At 47.5% G+C, this 16,329-nt stretch overlaps 1 protein-coding gene across 3 annotated transcripts in view; it reads left to right on the top strand.

Moving 5' to 3' along the window:
- Positions 1 to 16,329, top strand: part of LOC308565093 (uncharacterized protein) — a 114,298-nt gene that overhangs the window by 49,175 nt on the left and 48,794 nt on the right. For all 3 annotated transcript variants that reach the window (XM_081153896.1, XM_081153895.1, XM_081153897.1), the window contains one exon: positions 1,333 to 1,578. In XM_081153896.1, coding sequence (XP_081010022.1) covers positions 1,361 to 1,578 — 218 coding nt within the window. In that variant the 5' untranslated portion in view covers positions 1,333 to 1,360. The remainder of the gene's footprint in view (positions 1 to 1,332; positions 1,579 to 16,329) is intronic.

Below are 16,329 nucleotides of genomic sequence, written 5' to 3'. Positions count from 1 at the left end.
GTGCAAGGCCCACTCCAGTGTGTTGCCCTGTCCCCACGGTTGCAGCCTGTAGAGTCCCGCTGCTTTGATTATTTCCTCCTGCCTTCAAAGAGCTCTTCCTTTACATTTTATCCAGCTTTTAGAGTCGTTCTCAAAGAGAAGGGTTATTCTGATACTAGTAATTCCATCATGGCTGGTAGCAGTAGTCAACTTTCCACTTAGCACATTTCATTAAATCTGTATGGAAATGAGAGAACACAGTCAAATTGACAAAGCATTTTAAAACTGACAAGGAAATTGGCCACTGCTGGGAAGGGTATAAATTGGTACCGCCTTTCTGGAGGGCATTAATTTATATCAAAATCCTTAACAATTTGTTTGCCCTTTGACCCAGCAATTCTGCCTTGAGGTATTTATTTTAAGAAAATAATCACAGGTGTGTGTGAAGGTTTGTTTACAAAATTTCAATCCCAGTCAACAAAATTGGAATCAGAGTCCTCAGTGTGCAACAATAGAGCATTTTATAAATTGTCGTGCTTCGATACAGTGGAATATAATGGAATTCAACATTGCAAATGATGTAGGAGAGTATTTAAACATAATAACCTATTGTTAGCATAACAGATTACAAAACAACATGTGGTGTATGGTCTAGTTTAAGAATATTTATACAGCTATATAAATATAAGACTAAAATAATACACGTGGAAGTGTTAACAGCTGGTATTGTTGGATTGTTGTTTCTTTCCCCCCTTTGTTTATGCATATTAAAAAAAATTTCCATAGGGCATTACTTTTGTTCTAAAAGAAAATTAATACACTTAAAAAAGTCTTAACAGTTGATAGGCTTAGTAGTGTTACAGATTTGTCAGAATCAGAAAGTATCCTCTTTGCAAATACTTTGTGGAACAGAAGACCTTTATACAAATAACCTTTAAATTTCCACTAGTCCAATTCAAACAGAGGCTTCACTTGTTACTGTCAGTGTGTGCCAAAGCCTTTTAGTAAGGAGTCCTTTAAAAAGTAAATAGGTTTGGCCCTGGCAGGGTAGCTCAGTTGGTTAGTGTTGTCCTGATACACCAAGGTTGTGGGTTTGATCATACAAGAAGCAACCGATGAATCCATAAAGTGGAACAAAAAATCGATGTTTCTCTCTCTCTAAAACCAACAGTAATAAAAAAAGATAAATAGGTTTGGGATAAGGGCCTGGATTATCAGGGAAGATTTATTTCTTAGAAAAAAATCTAATTTCCTTTTGAAACCAATGGCTAAAATTTAATGCAATTGCTTTTGTAAAACTAAATCAAGATTTCTGAACACCATTTTTATCCTATGTTGTTTTTTTATTTGAAGGTATCCTCCAAGGCAGCAATCACTGACTATGGCCTCTTGGGTTTTGAGGATGCTTCCTAGGAATGGCCGTTCCTTAGCGACATCATCAGAGAACCAGCGAGTTGGGGATTATCTTCGTCACCATGAGGCCTATGGGTACTTCTTGCCCATCCAGACGAGGTGGCAGGACAACGACCAGTACGGCCACGTGAACAATGTCGTGTACTACAGCTACTTCGACACCATTGTCAACCACTACCTGATCAGGTAGGCGTGGGTCCCGCAGCCCCACATCCTCACTCAACCCTCTGGAGTGCCCTCAGTGGGAGTTCACGCAGGGCGCTTTGGGAAGAGATTTCCCACCATTTCCTCTGCTGTGCACCTCTTTGTTGAGTCACATTATTCCACATTATTCCTGAAAGTCATATAATTCCACAGGAAAACAGGAGGGCCCACACGTTGGTGAGGAAAGTGTCGCCCTGCTGCTCCTGCCGTCTCAGGTGTTACTGTATCTTGGTCCTTTGACCTAAACTGTCAGCAAATGTGCAGGCTCTGAATCTCAAATAAGCATCTACACAATAAACCATGTAATATCCAGACCCTGGGCAACCCGAGCAGACAGAACATCAGCCCTCAAGGCCTTTTTGTGAGAGAAGCAGCTGCTTCCCCCACTGAGGGCACATAAGGAGGTGGAGAGACAGTAAAGATGGAAAGATGTTTGTTTTAGTTGCTGAATGCCCTTGAGACATGATTGCCATCCCATAGGTATGTTCGCAAGATTTGTTAGTATTATTTGGTTAATATAATTCTCTATGTGAAAGATTGTGTTGTATAGACAGATCTGCGTAAATCCTGGTTTTGTCTTGTATTAGCTATGCAGTTTTGGTCAAATTATTTAGCCTTATTGAGTCTTCTGTAAAAAAGCCCCTCACATTTATTAAGAGCTCTCTCTGTGTCTAGCACTGTAAAGCATTTTACACAGATTTTCTTATTTAATCCCAAGATGAGAGCGTAGCCGATTGTCAATGCACTGCTTGGACCTCTGGCCTATATCCTTTTGGGGCACACTGGGCTGTCATCTGTCAGCACCAACATTTATTTGCCTAAGGACTACCCCTGGCCACTAGGACGCCTTTTGCAGCCAGGCCAGAAGTGCAAGGAATTGATGCCTCCTAGAAGCACCTTCAGTCACTGACTGATGTGAGTTGATGCATAAATGCTGTGGCTTCCTCACCTCTTGACAATCTCTGATCACTTCACACAGATTCCCAGGCTTCTCTAATGGGATTAAGTTCCAGTAGTCAGATTGATACCTTTTTTTAAAAAAGAGAGAAATAAAATTTACATAACATGAAATATACTACTTTAACCATTGTAAAGTATACAAATTCAGTGGCTTTTTGTATATTCACAATATTGTGCAACCATCACAATGTCTAATTCTAGAACATTTCTATCACCACCCCCCCCCAAAAGAAACCCTATACTTATTAGCAGTCAATGTCAATTTCCCTTTCCTCCCATCCCCTGGCAACCATGAATCTACTTTCTGTCTCGATAGCGTACCAATTCTGGACACTTCATATAAATGGAATCATACAACATGTGGTTTTCTGTGTCTGGCTTCTTTCACTTTATGATGTTTTCAAGAGTGATCCATGCTGTAGCATGTGTCAATACTTGTTCCTTTTTATGGCTGGATGATAGTCCAATATTGTTTATTCATCAGTCGATGGATATTTGGGTTGTTTCCACTTTTTGGCTATTATGAATAATGCTGCTGTGAATATTTGCATACATGTTTTTGTATGCACATGTTTTCAATTCTTTTGGGCATATACCTAGAATTGAATTGCTGCATCATATGGTAACTCTGTATTTGACTTGTTGAGGAACCCTCAAACTGTTTTCCACAGTGGCTATGCTGTTTATATTTGCACCAGCAATATATGAGGGTTTTAATTTCTCCACATCCTCACCAACATTTGTTGTTATCTTTTTTATTACAGCCATCTTGGGGTGTGTGAAGTGGTATCTCATTTTGGTTTTGGTGATGACTAGTAATGTGTTAAGCATCTTCCCATGTTCTTGTTGGCCTTTGGTGTATTGCCTTTGGAAAAATATCTAATCAGATTATTTTCCATTTTTTCAATTAGGTTATTTGTATTTTTATTGTTGGGTTGTAATAATTCTTTATATGTTTTAGGTACTAGACCCTTATGATATGTATGATTTACAAATACTTTCTGCCATTCTGTGGGTTTTTTCACTTTCTTGCTAGTGTCCTTTGACCACAGAAGTTATTAATTTTGATGACAGAGTGGTAACTTTAAAAGTAGCAAATGCATCTTTATTGGCTACTGTCCTTTCCTGCCCCTTCCTCACTTCTGCAGGAGTGCTAAATCTACAGAAAATACCTTACAGTTTTCACTCACAGCAGGTTTGCTGTGTCAGGGAGCTTAAATTTCTTCTTTCAAAAGAACATGTGTAGAACAACTTTCACCTTGAGAGTCCTGGTTCTCCCTTGGGTGATATGTGGTCCTCAGTCTTCAACGCATTTACTTTGTGTGTGCCTGGCAGTAATTTCTCTAGAAGTAGCTTGCACTTGCTTACCTGTGAATAATAAACTGTCTTTTTTCAGCACTCATGTTAGCTTTTAGGAGAATGTGTGCTTTATACCTTGAAATCCATGGGGAAAAATAAAAACAGCATTTGAGGCTCCTTGTAATTTCACATCATTTGTCAAATAGGAAACTTCACAGTGAATTTTCCAACTTGGTCCAGGGCTACTTATTCTTTTTAGGAAGGAATTTGTAACTACTTCAGATTAACTCCTAGGAATCGTCTCAACGCAGTCAGGACCTAGTGGTGTGTCTTAGTCAGTTGAGGCTACTATAACAGAATACCATAGACTGGGTGGCTCAGACAACAGAAATTTATTTCTCATAGCTCCGTAGTCTGGGAGTTCCAGATCAGGGTACCAGCACGGTTGAGTTCTGGTGAGGGCCCGCTTCCTGGTTTGCGGGCGGCCACCTTCTTACTCTATCCTCCCATGGCTGAGAAAAGAGACTCTAGTCTTTTTCTCTTCTCATAAGGACATTAATCCCATCATGGGGGACTCCAGCCTCATGACCTCACCCAAACCTAATTAATTCCCAAAGGCTCCACCTCCTAATACTGTGCCATTGGGAGTTAGGGTTTCAACATATGAATTTTGGGAGAACATAGACCTGTAGCTCGTAACATGATTTTTGTGGATTTTGAATGTCTCCCATTCGTGAACGCGGCTTCTGGAAAAACGATGTGCTAAACATGCTGGTTGAGTCTTTTCTCCAGTGGGGATTGTGGGGTAGTGATGGGGGTTGGCAGCATGAATTCCTACCAGAATAGAGAGTGTCCCATCTCATGTAGAAATCTTTAGGTATTATACAATGACTCCAAAATTGTGAAAATACCTGGCTATTGTGGCCAGGGACTTCCTAGTCAGGACAAAAGGTGGGTTTACCTTTATACTTTTGCTAAGAGATCTGGGGATTATTTACTAGGTTGCTCACTGACTGTTGGAAGCCCAGCCAGCACCACATAAAGGTGTGAGAATTTCACCATTGTGAGGAAGGGCAGCTGGTCACACCCAAGCCATGCCTCCCAGCCAGGCTTGCACGCTCACCTCCTTCCACCGGGCTTTCTAAAGATGGGCAGCGTGGTGCTTGCACCAAGATAACCAATGAGGAAAACCCTCATCCAGAACATTCCTCCTTTGGGGGGGTTTCTCCAGGAGAGGGGCCAGGGAGTTGCAGAGGATGTGGAGGAGGGATGGATGAGAGAGAGCAGAAGAGACCACAGGCTGCCCAAAGTTCCCATCACTTTGACACGCTGGAAGGGGTTAAGTCATTCTTGAACAGTTTATCGCTCATCAATTGCAATTAAATATGTTTATATTAAATTATGTTCTGTAATTAATGTAAAATCCTTTAGCCTATGCTGTTATTAGAACCAGATGCTGAAGTACCAACAATATTTCAACATGACTGTGCTGCCTCGCCAGCTGTCTAACTGTAATTACTTTAATCTCAGCTTGTTATCTAATTATCACCTTTGTAAAGGGAAAAGTACTCTCTAATGCCTACTGATTGTTTCAGATGATGATGAAGAGCAGGGAACAGCTGTCAGAGATCTGGGCCTGCTTATCACAGTGAAGGAACTTATCCTGAAGCTTCTGCAGGGCCAAACCGCTGAAGAGAAATGTCCCAGGCGGGAGCAGGGGACTGGCCAGTAAGGGGAGACAGTTGGTGTGGAGGTTAAGGGTGTGGCCCCTGTGGATAAACTGTCAGGTGACACCTGTCTCCTACAGTGATGGCTGGGGGACAGGCTACCTGGTCCATTGCCACATCTATAACACAGAGACAGGAATAGAACCAGCCTCTGTCTCAGAGGACTGGTGTGACGATTGAATGAGATCAGGCATGGGGAGCCCTCCGCACAGTGCTTGATGAAATTTAACATTACTTGGTAAATGTGAACTATTTTTTTCCTTTAAAAAAAGATCAGTGTTGGTTTTCTACATCCCCACGATGAGTTTGTTTTCCACATTACGTTTAATTCTGCCACTTTGGGACTGAATTTTACCTTTCCATTGCTTATTCAGAAATGGTTTACCAATCTGTCGAGAGTCTAAGTGAGTATCGTCAGGGAGATCTTGACGCTCTTGAGGCGGACAGAGTGTTTGGGGATATCTTTCAGTACTTTATGCATGTATTTGCATATCAGCAGTTGATGTGGTAGCTGTAGTTCATTCCACCATAACCATTAAAGCCAATTCCCTTAGGATGTTTATTAAGCTTTTAATGTCCCCTCATGCGTCACCTCTCGGGGCAGGACGGTACCTCGGTCATTTATATATTGAGTGTATAGCCTGGTCTGGCACATACTTCATCCTCAGTGACCGTTCCTTGAAAGAACTAAACAAGATTCCTCATTCTCGGGCCATGCTGGATCACCCAGGGCTTTTCCTTCCCGATGGAGTGAAGCACCGACTCCTGGGGCCTTGAGGCAGGTCTCCGTCTCCAGGATTTCTCGCCACACGTTCCTGAGTCCTCATATCAGTCAACTGCCAAGCAGGCTGCCGGGGAGACGTGACAGAGCCCCCAGGGGCGTGGGATCGCAGCGGTGCGAGCCAGCTGTGTCTGGTTTAGGAGCAACAGGAGCAGGAGGCGGAGCTGGCACACCCCGAGCCGTGCACCCGAGGGGGGCAAAGCGGGGGGTCTTTAATGTCAGGAGTGCGCAGATTCAAACAGGTCGCTTTATGAGAGGGACTCCCACCGTTCATCACAAGAGCATAACTGTCACAAACTCCACGTACACTCCCTTCAGTAGAAGGCACCGCAAACCAGACTCTGCAGTCTCTCTTGGTTACGGTATCTTTGGCTTTTGAAGGAAGTACCCTAAAATGAGAGACGTGGCCCAGCGACGAGCCCTCGGGGAACCTCTGCCTGCGGCCTCATCTCTCCCGGCGCCTCCCTGGGAGTTCCTCTCCCCCCTGCGATACACTGCCCGTGGTTTCTCGCCGGCGGCGCGCTGACTCTCCGCTCCGTGCCCTTGGCCTGCTGTTGCCGGCACCCAGGATGCCCTTCCTTGCTCTTCCTCCTCCGACAGTCGGACTCTTCCTAGCTTGTCGGACCCTCCTACCCGCCACTCTCAAACAGAATCCCTGTCCGTCATCTGGATTCCCGCGGGATCCTGCCTTTTCTGTATCGGAGGTCCACAGACTTTTCGGAAGCGGCCAGACCCCGGGTCCGGGGGCGCCCTGGGCTGCGGGTCCCTGTGTAGCTGCTCAGCTCTTGTGGCAGCGGGAAGGCAGCCACAGCGGGCCCGGGCCTGACGCCGGGCTGTGCTCAGGGAACTCTCCCCTCGCTCGCTGCTGACCCCCTCGTTCCGCTTTCCCTGTGCCCTTGTGTTTTTCTAGCTTGAGTCACTCTTCTGGCTACTCTGTCGTAGGTCGTTTGTGCATCGTTGCTGAGTTTCTCCTCTCGCAGCGGCGTGTCGCCCTGATCTGAACTCCTCAAGCCGGGAACTGTAGTGTCTTAGGCTTGATTTTCCCGCAAAGCGGAGCTGGGACAGGGCCTTGCGTCCAGGCAGTTTGTTTTAGAAACTGATGCGGGGGAGCACGGCTGGGGACCAGGAGTGGGCTAGGAGAAGGAAAGGCAGCCCCACTTTCCTGAGCTGGCAGCGGCCCCTGAATTCCGCTGGGGGTGCCCGAGGAGCCCTGTGGGATGGGCCCCAGTTCTCTGCCGAAGGGACTGAAACAGGAGGCGTTTGTCCGCTGGCTCCATCCCTCCCTGGTCAGGGTTTGCCCCATGGGGTGTTAGCTCCCTCTGTTTGGAGTGTGAGCAGGTGTCACGAGTCACCCAGCAGATTCCCGCATCCTCCCATGAGGCTGGGGCGGGGGAGACCCCCCGCTGCCCAGGGGGGCGCTGGCAGGTGAGGCCTGAGCGCGGCCGGCTGCCGGGGCGGTGGCTGGGGCACTGAAGGGGCTCCGAGGATGTGGGGCAGCCTCGCAGAGGCGTCCAGTAGGTTAACGTTCGTTTGCTGTCGCCCAGCACAGTAAGTTGATGTGCTGAGAGGCACTGGCGACGAGGAAAGCGGTGGATGGTAGGCCGCCCAGGCTTCAACCCCGCCTGGCTCTGCTCCTTACTCAATGTGCCGTCTCAGGCAAACTACTTAGCTCTTCTGACCTCCACCCCTCATCCATGAGGGGGCGATCATCGTACTTACCTCAGAGGCCTTTGTGGGGTACGAAGCCCATTGAAAGGGCCCATGCCATGGGCTCAGCATGTGTCAGTTATTAATAGGCACTTAGTAAATACTAAAGAATTTTCAGCAGTGGCCTTTTGTAGGTTAATGCTTCTATCTTTGCTCATTTTTTAATACACTCTTTCCAAACTGAACTCTAAATACCTCACCAAATAACATTCATTTAAATAAATCTTTTTCACTAGAAATAGAAAAATACAAAGTAAGAAGGAAAAAGACACAAATAACCAACTTAGCACTGCAGCTGCAACTGAGCATGACAGTAATCGCTGAGCTTCCTGGCCCCCAAGAAAACGAGGGAGACAAGGTAAGCTACCTAGTCCGCGCTGTCTGATAAAAGAAAACATCAACTTTTCTAGAGAATCAGACTTTTCTTTCAAATTAAACTCTAAAAAGACCTTAAAGGCATTTACTAAGGAGGCTTGAACAACAAAATTAGAAGAATGTAAGGAGCCTGGAAAAGGGATTTCTCTGTTTTGGACTTGACCGTGCTTGGCACGTGTGGGTGCTCAATGACCGATCAGGTAATAGGAAGTGTTTCCAGTAGTAGATTTTCTTTCATAAGAGTCAGCATCCTGCGTGTGCTGACTGGTATGAAAGAGTGACTCTGATGGTAAGGTTTGGAGCCAGTGTGGAGGGCAGAGGTGGGTCTGCCACTGGGGTATGTTGATTGGGTAGTAGGCACAGGGTCTCTTGGCTGCCCTGCTTTCTCAGAATGCTGGTCCTGACCAGCCTCTGCTGCTTCCTCTTTCCAGAAGGCTCTTTCCTTGTTCTCCTGTCTCAGGCTAAATGAGCAGACTTTCTGTAGCTTCCCCGTGGGGGCAGGTGAGATTGGGCTTCCTGTGGCTTCAGCCAGCACGAGGTTTTCCCTGCTGGGGTGGCCTTGAGCCATCCCTGTAAGGCAGGCCTCCCCACAGGGCTCAGTCTTCTGTGTTGCTGAATAGCATCTGAGACCCCAGGCAGGGCCATGCTCCCTCTTTAGTACATTGGCATCTCAGGGCTTCTGTTAACATTATGGTGACGGCATCAGTCTGAAGGCCTCAGTTAAAATATTATGATCTGTCTCCTTGAGCCCAAGGAAATCTCATTATAAATAAAGTAATCTCATTTGCGGGTGTGTTCTGTAACCCACAGGCTGGGAAATGTTCGGATGCAGCATGCCCGGGAAGTCGGGCTGTCAGATTAATACATTGTGTGAAAATTGGGGCCGGAGGTCGCCAGACTCCTCATACACAAATCTCCCTCTGAGAATCTCATTTCATTCAGACTATCAGTTAGATTAGAAATGCCCTAATTATCCCTGTGAAATTAAATTACTTTATGTTAGGGTGATATAATGAGCAACCATAAAGAAGATATATACAACCGATCATCTTATTAGTCACAGCAAGACCAGACCATACACTAAACGGACCTTGTCCCTGTGACGGGGAAAAGGGCGAGAGAAAGGAAAAAGGAGAGGGGTTGCATTGGTTCACCTCTGGCCAGCTGTGCGTTCCTGCTGTGTTTCTCTGCTGAGGTGCTAAGAGTTTCTCCCCCAAGGTGCCACCTCTGGTCATTAGAGTGAAAGAGCTATGAAGGATCCACTATGCTCTTGACCTCGTTCAAAGATAAACCAAGGATACACCAGAACCTGAGATTTGGTACCTCCCCTAGCCGGCACTCGATGCCTTCAAGCCTGCTGGTTGTCACCACGGGAGCCCACCTAGACCTGCCTTTTTGTCCCTTTACCTTCCCTTGCCTCCCAGCCAAATCTCATCTGTCTTGCCTTCCATTTGTGCAAAACTCTGACTTCTAATTAAAAAACCTGATCCATGCTGTATGGTCAAAGGATGTTGACGGGCTCATGTGCAACCCCTTCTGGGAGCATAAATATGAATTTTACAGAAACAAAGGGATGGTGGGCACATGAGCCACTCTAGCAGATTGGGCAGAGGGAAAGGGGCAGAGCTCTGGGTGGACTGTATTTGTGCAGCATGGTTACAACAGAATTGTCATAAATAGAAAAAAATATTGATAACAGTTTAAAAGTTAACCCCATGACCTTAGCTAGAGCCTTTGATGAAATGATAGGCAAGTGTAAAATAATTTAACAAAACGAGCATGTTATGGACGCATGTTTGTATCCCCCAAATTCCTGTGTTAGAATCCTAACTCCCAGTGGGACGGCACTAGGGGAGGTGGGGCCTTTGGGAGGTGATTAGGTTTAGATGAGGTCATGAGGGGGGAGCCCCATGATGGGATTAGTGTCCTCAGAGGACGAGAAAGAGACTAGAGCTCACCCTCTCCGCCACCTGAGGACACAGCAAGAAGGTCACTGTCTGTAGAGCAGGAAGTGGGTTCTCACCAGAACAATATCTGCCTGCAAGTTGATCTTGGATCTCTCAGCTGCCCGAACTGTGAGAAATAAATGCCTGTTGTTTAAGTTACCCAGGCTATGGTATTCTGTTGTAGCAGCCGAAATTAAGACAGAACACAATGTACATTAACACTTAAATAAATAAATCACCACATCATAGGGTGAGCCCTCCCCTCCCCTCCCCTCCCCTCCCCTCCCCTCCCCTCCCCTCCCCTCCCCTCCCCTCCCCTCCCCTCCCCTCCCCTCCCCTCCCCTCCCCTCCCCTCCCCTCCCCTCCCCTTTGTCTCCTCCCCTCCCCTCCCCTCCCCTCCCCTCCCCTCCCCTCCCCTCCCCTCCCCTCCCCTCCCCTCCCCTCCCCTCCCCTCCCCTCCCCTCCCCCCCCTCCCCTTCCCTCCCCTCCTCTCCTTTCTTTCTTTTCTTTTCTTAGAGGAAAGGGGAGAAAGAGATTTGTTTGTTGTTCCACTTACTTATGCATTCACCAGTTGATTCCTGTATGTGCCCAAACCTTGGTGTATCAGGACTGCGCTCTAACCAACTGAACTACCTGGCCAAGGCCTTGAGCCCTGTCCTCACATAAGGTGTTCAGAGAGTTTGGTCCTTCGGGTACCCAGCTCTTCTCCTCATCTCCTGGCACAAGCACAGAGGTACTGACCAGAGGTTAAAGTTTCAAATTATTAGCACTTTTAAGAGCACACACTTGAAGCTCTCTCTTAGGCGGAGGATATGTAGGTAGTAATAGTTGGAAAGAGACCAGCAGGCGCATGCTGATGATCCCATATATTGGCTTCAGTCCCTTATTACGCTCAGTGGTGTTGCCTGTGTTGACGGGTCGCTTCCCAGAGGTGAAGAGATGTGCTGCCTGGCTTACCAAGTGACTGCCCTGTGACAGCTTTGCACTTTAACCGCTGCGCTGCGAGCTCATGCCGCAGGGGGGAGTGTGGGGTTGGGAGACTGGAGCCCTGGATGCCTGAGTTGGCTGTGCCGCGCCCTTGCGATTGTGGGTGAGTCAGGTACTACCAGGGCAGGCAGGGCTCTGAGCACTCATTTTCCTCGCTGGGTTTTGACAAATAGCTCAGGCCCCCCTTTCAATATGGCCTCTCTGCTGCAGCCAGAAAGGCGTTTTCTGATGGCATTGTATTTACAACTCCCCTCATTCCTGTTTACAACTTTTCCACGGCATCCAGTTTGCATTTCAAATACAGAAAAAAAACTCGTTTGCATGTCCTGCAAAACCCTGCAGGGTCTGGCCCTCTTTCAGGCTCCCCTGGTGCCATGCTCCCCGCCTCACCACGCGTACTGTCCACTGGCCTTTTTCCGGGCCATGCCCCTGCCCGCAGGGCTCCATGCTGTGCTCTCTGCCTTGAGAGGCCCCTCCCCCTCCCTGTCTCTCTTCTCTTGGTTAACTCGTCCTTACCTTTTGGGTCTCAGCTGAAAGGTCACTTCCTCAGGGATGCCTTCAGAGTGCCCTGACCAGGTCCTGTCCCCCTCTCCCGGGCTCTCTCCGAACCACCCTCGGTATAGCATTATCAGAGTCGCAGTTTTTCATTTGTTAAAATAATTACTTGAAGCGTGATTCAGTCTCCATCATTTGATTGTAATCACCATGAGAACCGTGACTTTGCTCACTGTTGTATCCCAGGGCCTGGCACCGTGCCTGGCACACAGTGGGCACTAAGGCATTTTTCTTACATGAATGAATGAACAGTCTGGGCTGTGTGGGAATTAGCCAGCCAGGCTCGATACTGAAATGCCACCTGTTCGAGTCACTGTAGAGCTGCCCGCAGTTTAGAAATGTGATTCCTGTATTCTGGAAGGGTGCCCTAAAGATAGCTGAGGAGGTCAGTGAAAACGGTGTGATGTTCCGTATTTCTTTGTCAGCTTGACTTCATTTCTCCTGGAAATCTTAATAGAGCCCGGAAACCCCATAGTCTTCCAAAGCTTTTTTTATTTAAAATGTTTGTACCAGGGCAGTCCCTGTGCAGCTAGCAGCCCCCAGGAGCCTGACTGTGGATGGCAGGTCAGCAGCCTGGCTTGGGGAAGGAGAAGACTCCTGACCACTTAGTCGTGACTCCAGTTCTCTGCGCTCACTAATTCCCTTCCCAGGTTAAGGGACAGGGTGAGCAGTCCGTGAGTGTCTATGTGGAGGCCTGGGGACGGCTCGGCAGCCCCTGGAGAGCTTCGTCCTCTGAGGAGTCGCTGCACAGGGCCACCCCGCAGCTCTGAACAGAGTGAGGTATGAAGTCATTTCCAAAGCGGCATCTATGAAATTCCATTACAAGGTGTTTTCAATTTAAGAGGAAAGACCTTTGCGGAAACTAATTTGCAGTTTCACGCTTTCCCCGCTTCTGCAACTAAAAAGGCTCACTGGATGGGTGGGTGGGGAGAGATTAACCAAAGAATTTATATGCATATATGCATAACCCAAGGGCACAGCCGGTAGTGTGGGGAAGGCCTGGGGCAGGGAGTGGGTGCGGGGGGGGGGGGGGGTGTCAATGGGGAAAAAGGAGACATCTGTAATACTTTCAACAATAAAAGCAAATTAAAAAAAGGCTCACTGGGTGTGCAGATTGCCTCCACCCTCAGCTCCTGGATTCCTTCCAAGGTTGTTGCACATCCCCTAAGTTTTGCAATTTTTGAGACAAAAAGGAAGTAAATGCCAACCGAAGAGATAGAGACAGAGAGCACAGACAGCTCTAAGAAATATTTCTGTGAAGTGGTTAAGAGAGAGTTTGAGAGTAGTGGGTGGTGTGTGATCAGGAAAATCAGTATTTTGTTTTATCATTAAGATGTTTAAATACTGCTGTGGACACAGTCCAGAGGGGGAGGTTGAATGATAAAAGGGCAGGGATGACTGATAATTTGTGTTCCCTGAGGGACAGGAGGGGATGGGGGCCAAAGTGCGGATGGAAATTCTGGCCAGGACAGAAGGCATCCCAGCAGGAAGGCAGGAGAGGCTGGGTGCTGATGCCACCTGATAAGGGTAGGCAGTGGAAGCTGAGAGAGTCCTCGTGAGCTTCCTTTTCTCTCTGAAATAGAAGATCAGGTTGTCTGTCTGCTGAGTGTGTGGGGTTAGGTGGACAGGAGAGGTCAGAGGTTCAAGGAGAATGGAGGAGGTTTAAATACCAAGGTCAGAGACCAAGAGTGCGAGTTAGATACAGGCCAGGCTGCCGTTACAGGAGACTCCCAGATGCTGTGCCTTAAACGAGAGAAAGGTTTGTTTCCCCCACACACAGCCGTCCAGGTGCAGGGTCTGGGGCTGACAGGAGCTCAGCAGTGTGGAGGGGAGAGCCAGAGCCAGATCAGGCAGGGCTTTGTTGGCCTAGGGCAGGGTTTTGGGTTTTATTCGAAGTGAGATTGAAGATGTTGGGAGAGATGCAGAAGGCAGTGGGCCGACATCATGAAGGGAGTTGGGGGGGGGGGCAGTGCCAGTAGACCCGTCTCTCCCTAATGTCTAGAAAGCTGAGACAAGGGGCAGGAAAGGTGAAGTGGAAAGGGGCAGGGTGTCCCTCCACCTTTGCTCCTTGAGCCCAGGGGAGGTGTGGGTCCCCACATGCATGTTCCCAGGGGTGTGGACCTGTTAGTGGGGAAAGATAGGTAAGACTTCACTCAGTGTCCTGAAGTCCTACTTGCTTTTTGGTCAGTTAATTGCCCACTTTGCTTTTATATTTTATGTTAGGTCATCTACACATGCACGTGTGGCTGCACACACACACTTGCACACTTGTGTGCACACACACACACAAATGGATGGGGGCACAGGCTTTGGAATCAGGTAGACTTGAGTTTAAACCCCAGTGACTGCACCTACTGCTAGGTGTCTTCGAGAAGCGAATTAACCTGTGGCAGCTTCCATTTCCTCCTCTATAAAACAGTGGTAGGAATAGAATACCTTTCATAGAGTTATGAAGATCAAATTACAGAGAGCAAGTAAAACACAATTCTTGGCATGCATTAAGTGCTCAATATATTACAGCTATCATCATTACCAAGCTTAACAAGCCATAGCTATCATCATCATCACCATCGTTTTACCTATCCCCAAGAACCTTATTTTATCTATTAAAACAACTACCCAGACATCTCAAAAGATACATTTGCATTTCAAAAAGTCTTTCTGGAGCCAGCTTTTCTTTCCCTCTCCAGGCCTGACCAGGCAGTCTGGAGTCTGGAGAGGAAGTTACCGGTGATGCTTTTCAATGGGAAACCACCTGTCCACCCTTTTGTGTTCCCCTCAGAGAAATCTGTTGTCCTGGGAAGTCTTTTCTTTAGATAGCAATTTGGCTGCTAAAATGAAGCCAGGCTTCTTTGTGTGTAAGCGTGCACTGATTCCAGGCTCGGCGTGGGGGTGGAACAGCTTGCTATTAGCGGGTGATGGTGGAGGGTTTGCTGGCGGCCCCTTCTCCTCTCAGAGCCATGTGAAGCCGTGCTGTCTGTCTGTGAGCATGTTTACATGTATGTATATGTGCTTGTTTCCACACGTTTAGCTATGCGTCTCAGATATAGACAGAACAGCCCCTCCCTGGACCACCTTTCGAGAGCTAGGACACTCCAGTTCTCCCTGAGAAGGGTGTGAGTTCCAGATTTCTTCTCTGTAAATGAATGCCTGGCACATAATAAGTGCTCAGTAAATGGCAAGTCCTTGATAAGACCTGGGTTCTAGTTTTGGCTGTGCCATTAACCAGCTGAGTAGCATTGCCTAAGTCATTTCACCCTGATGTTTTAATGGCTGGAAGGTGTGGGGAACCCACAAGTCCCTTCTCTCTCTGAGGTTTTATGATTTTACCAGCAGCTCCTAGATTATAGGTTTTGGTTCCTTTGGCCATTGCCCATCCCTCCTGAATGATGTCTCTCTCCCTCTCCAGTGGACCATTCCTGCCAGTGTAGACACATGTTCCACTATCTCCCATCTTTAAAACATTTTTCGAGTCAGGTCCCACAAATCAGTACTTAGTGTTGGAATTTAGGGGCAAGAGAAGTTCTATTTCGGTTGGAGCGCTGAGCGGCTGGATGAGCCTGTGGCAGTTGGTGGCCACCTTCTTTTCATAACGGAAAGCTCACCTTGGTGCGAATGACACCAGCACAGAGGGGAGTGAGCAGTGCCAAGAAGTCCAGTTTGCTGATTCCTGCTAGCATCACCCAGGTATAGCCTTGCCTGAAGCTATCTGCATTTAGGCTTCTTAGTTACATACATTGTTTTCTTCTGCCTTGTTTGCTTGTTTAAGCCACTTTGTGTTTTCTGTCACTGTCAAAAAAATTCTGACTGTTCCTTCTTGCTGGTTAAGGAGCACTCTGGAGTTGTAACAGTAGGGATTTAGGTTAGATTCAGGGAAGAACTTCCAGATAACCCTGGAAGACTCCAGTCTAATGTGGAGATCCAGATGCATTCAAGCAGTGTCTACTGAGGGCTGGCTACAGACTAAACCAAGTTAATCCCCATGAGATTGACCCTGTTAAGGTAGCAACTGATGTCCCCATTTTAGAGAGCAAGACTGAGACTCAAAGATGGTAGGTAAGTGGGCCACAGTGAGGAAGTGAAGAGCCAGACCACACTCGCAAATTCTGCTGCTCCCACCCGGGGAAGTGCATGAGGTGGCCCATCTGCATGACAGAGCTGAAGCACCCAGCCCCATGCCCAATGTGCTGTGGGTGCCTGAGACTTGACAGCAGCCATGTGGCAGTCAAAACACTCACAGAAGCAATTAGCACTGAAGGAGGGAAGGTCACCACACATCCTCTCAGCTCCCCCATGCCCAGCATCCCTTCTCTTACTTTGCTTGGCAATCAGAGAGTCACGCTCATGTGGTCACATGGTCGGTCCCCCATTCACAGGCTGGTATCTGGAGCTACTA

Source organism: Miniopterus schreibersii (assembly GCF_964146895.1).
Source record: "Miniopterus schreibersii genome assembly, chromosome: 12".
Lineage (NCBI taxonomy): Eukaryota > Metazoa > Chordata > Mammalia > Chiroptera > Miniopteridae > Miniopterus > Miniopterus schreibersii.
This window is presented reverse-complemented; position numbering and strand designations above follow the sequence as displayed.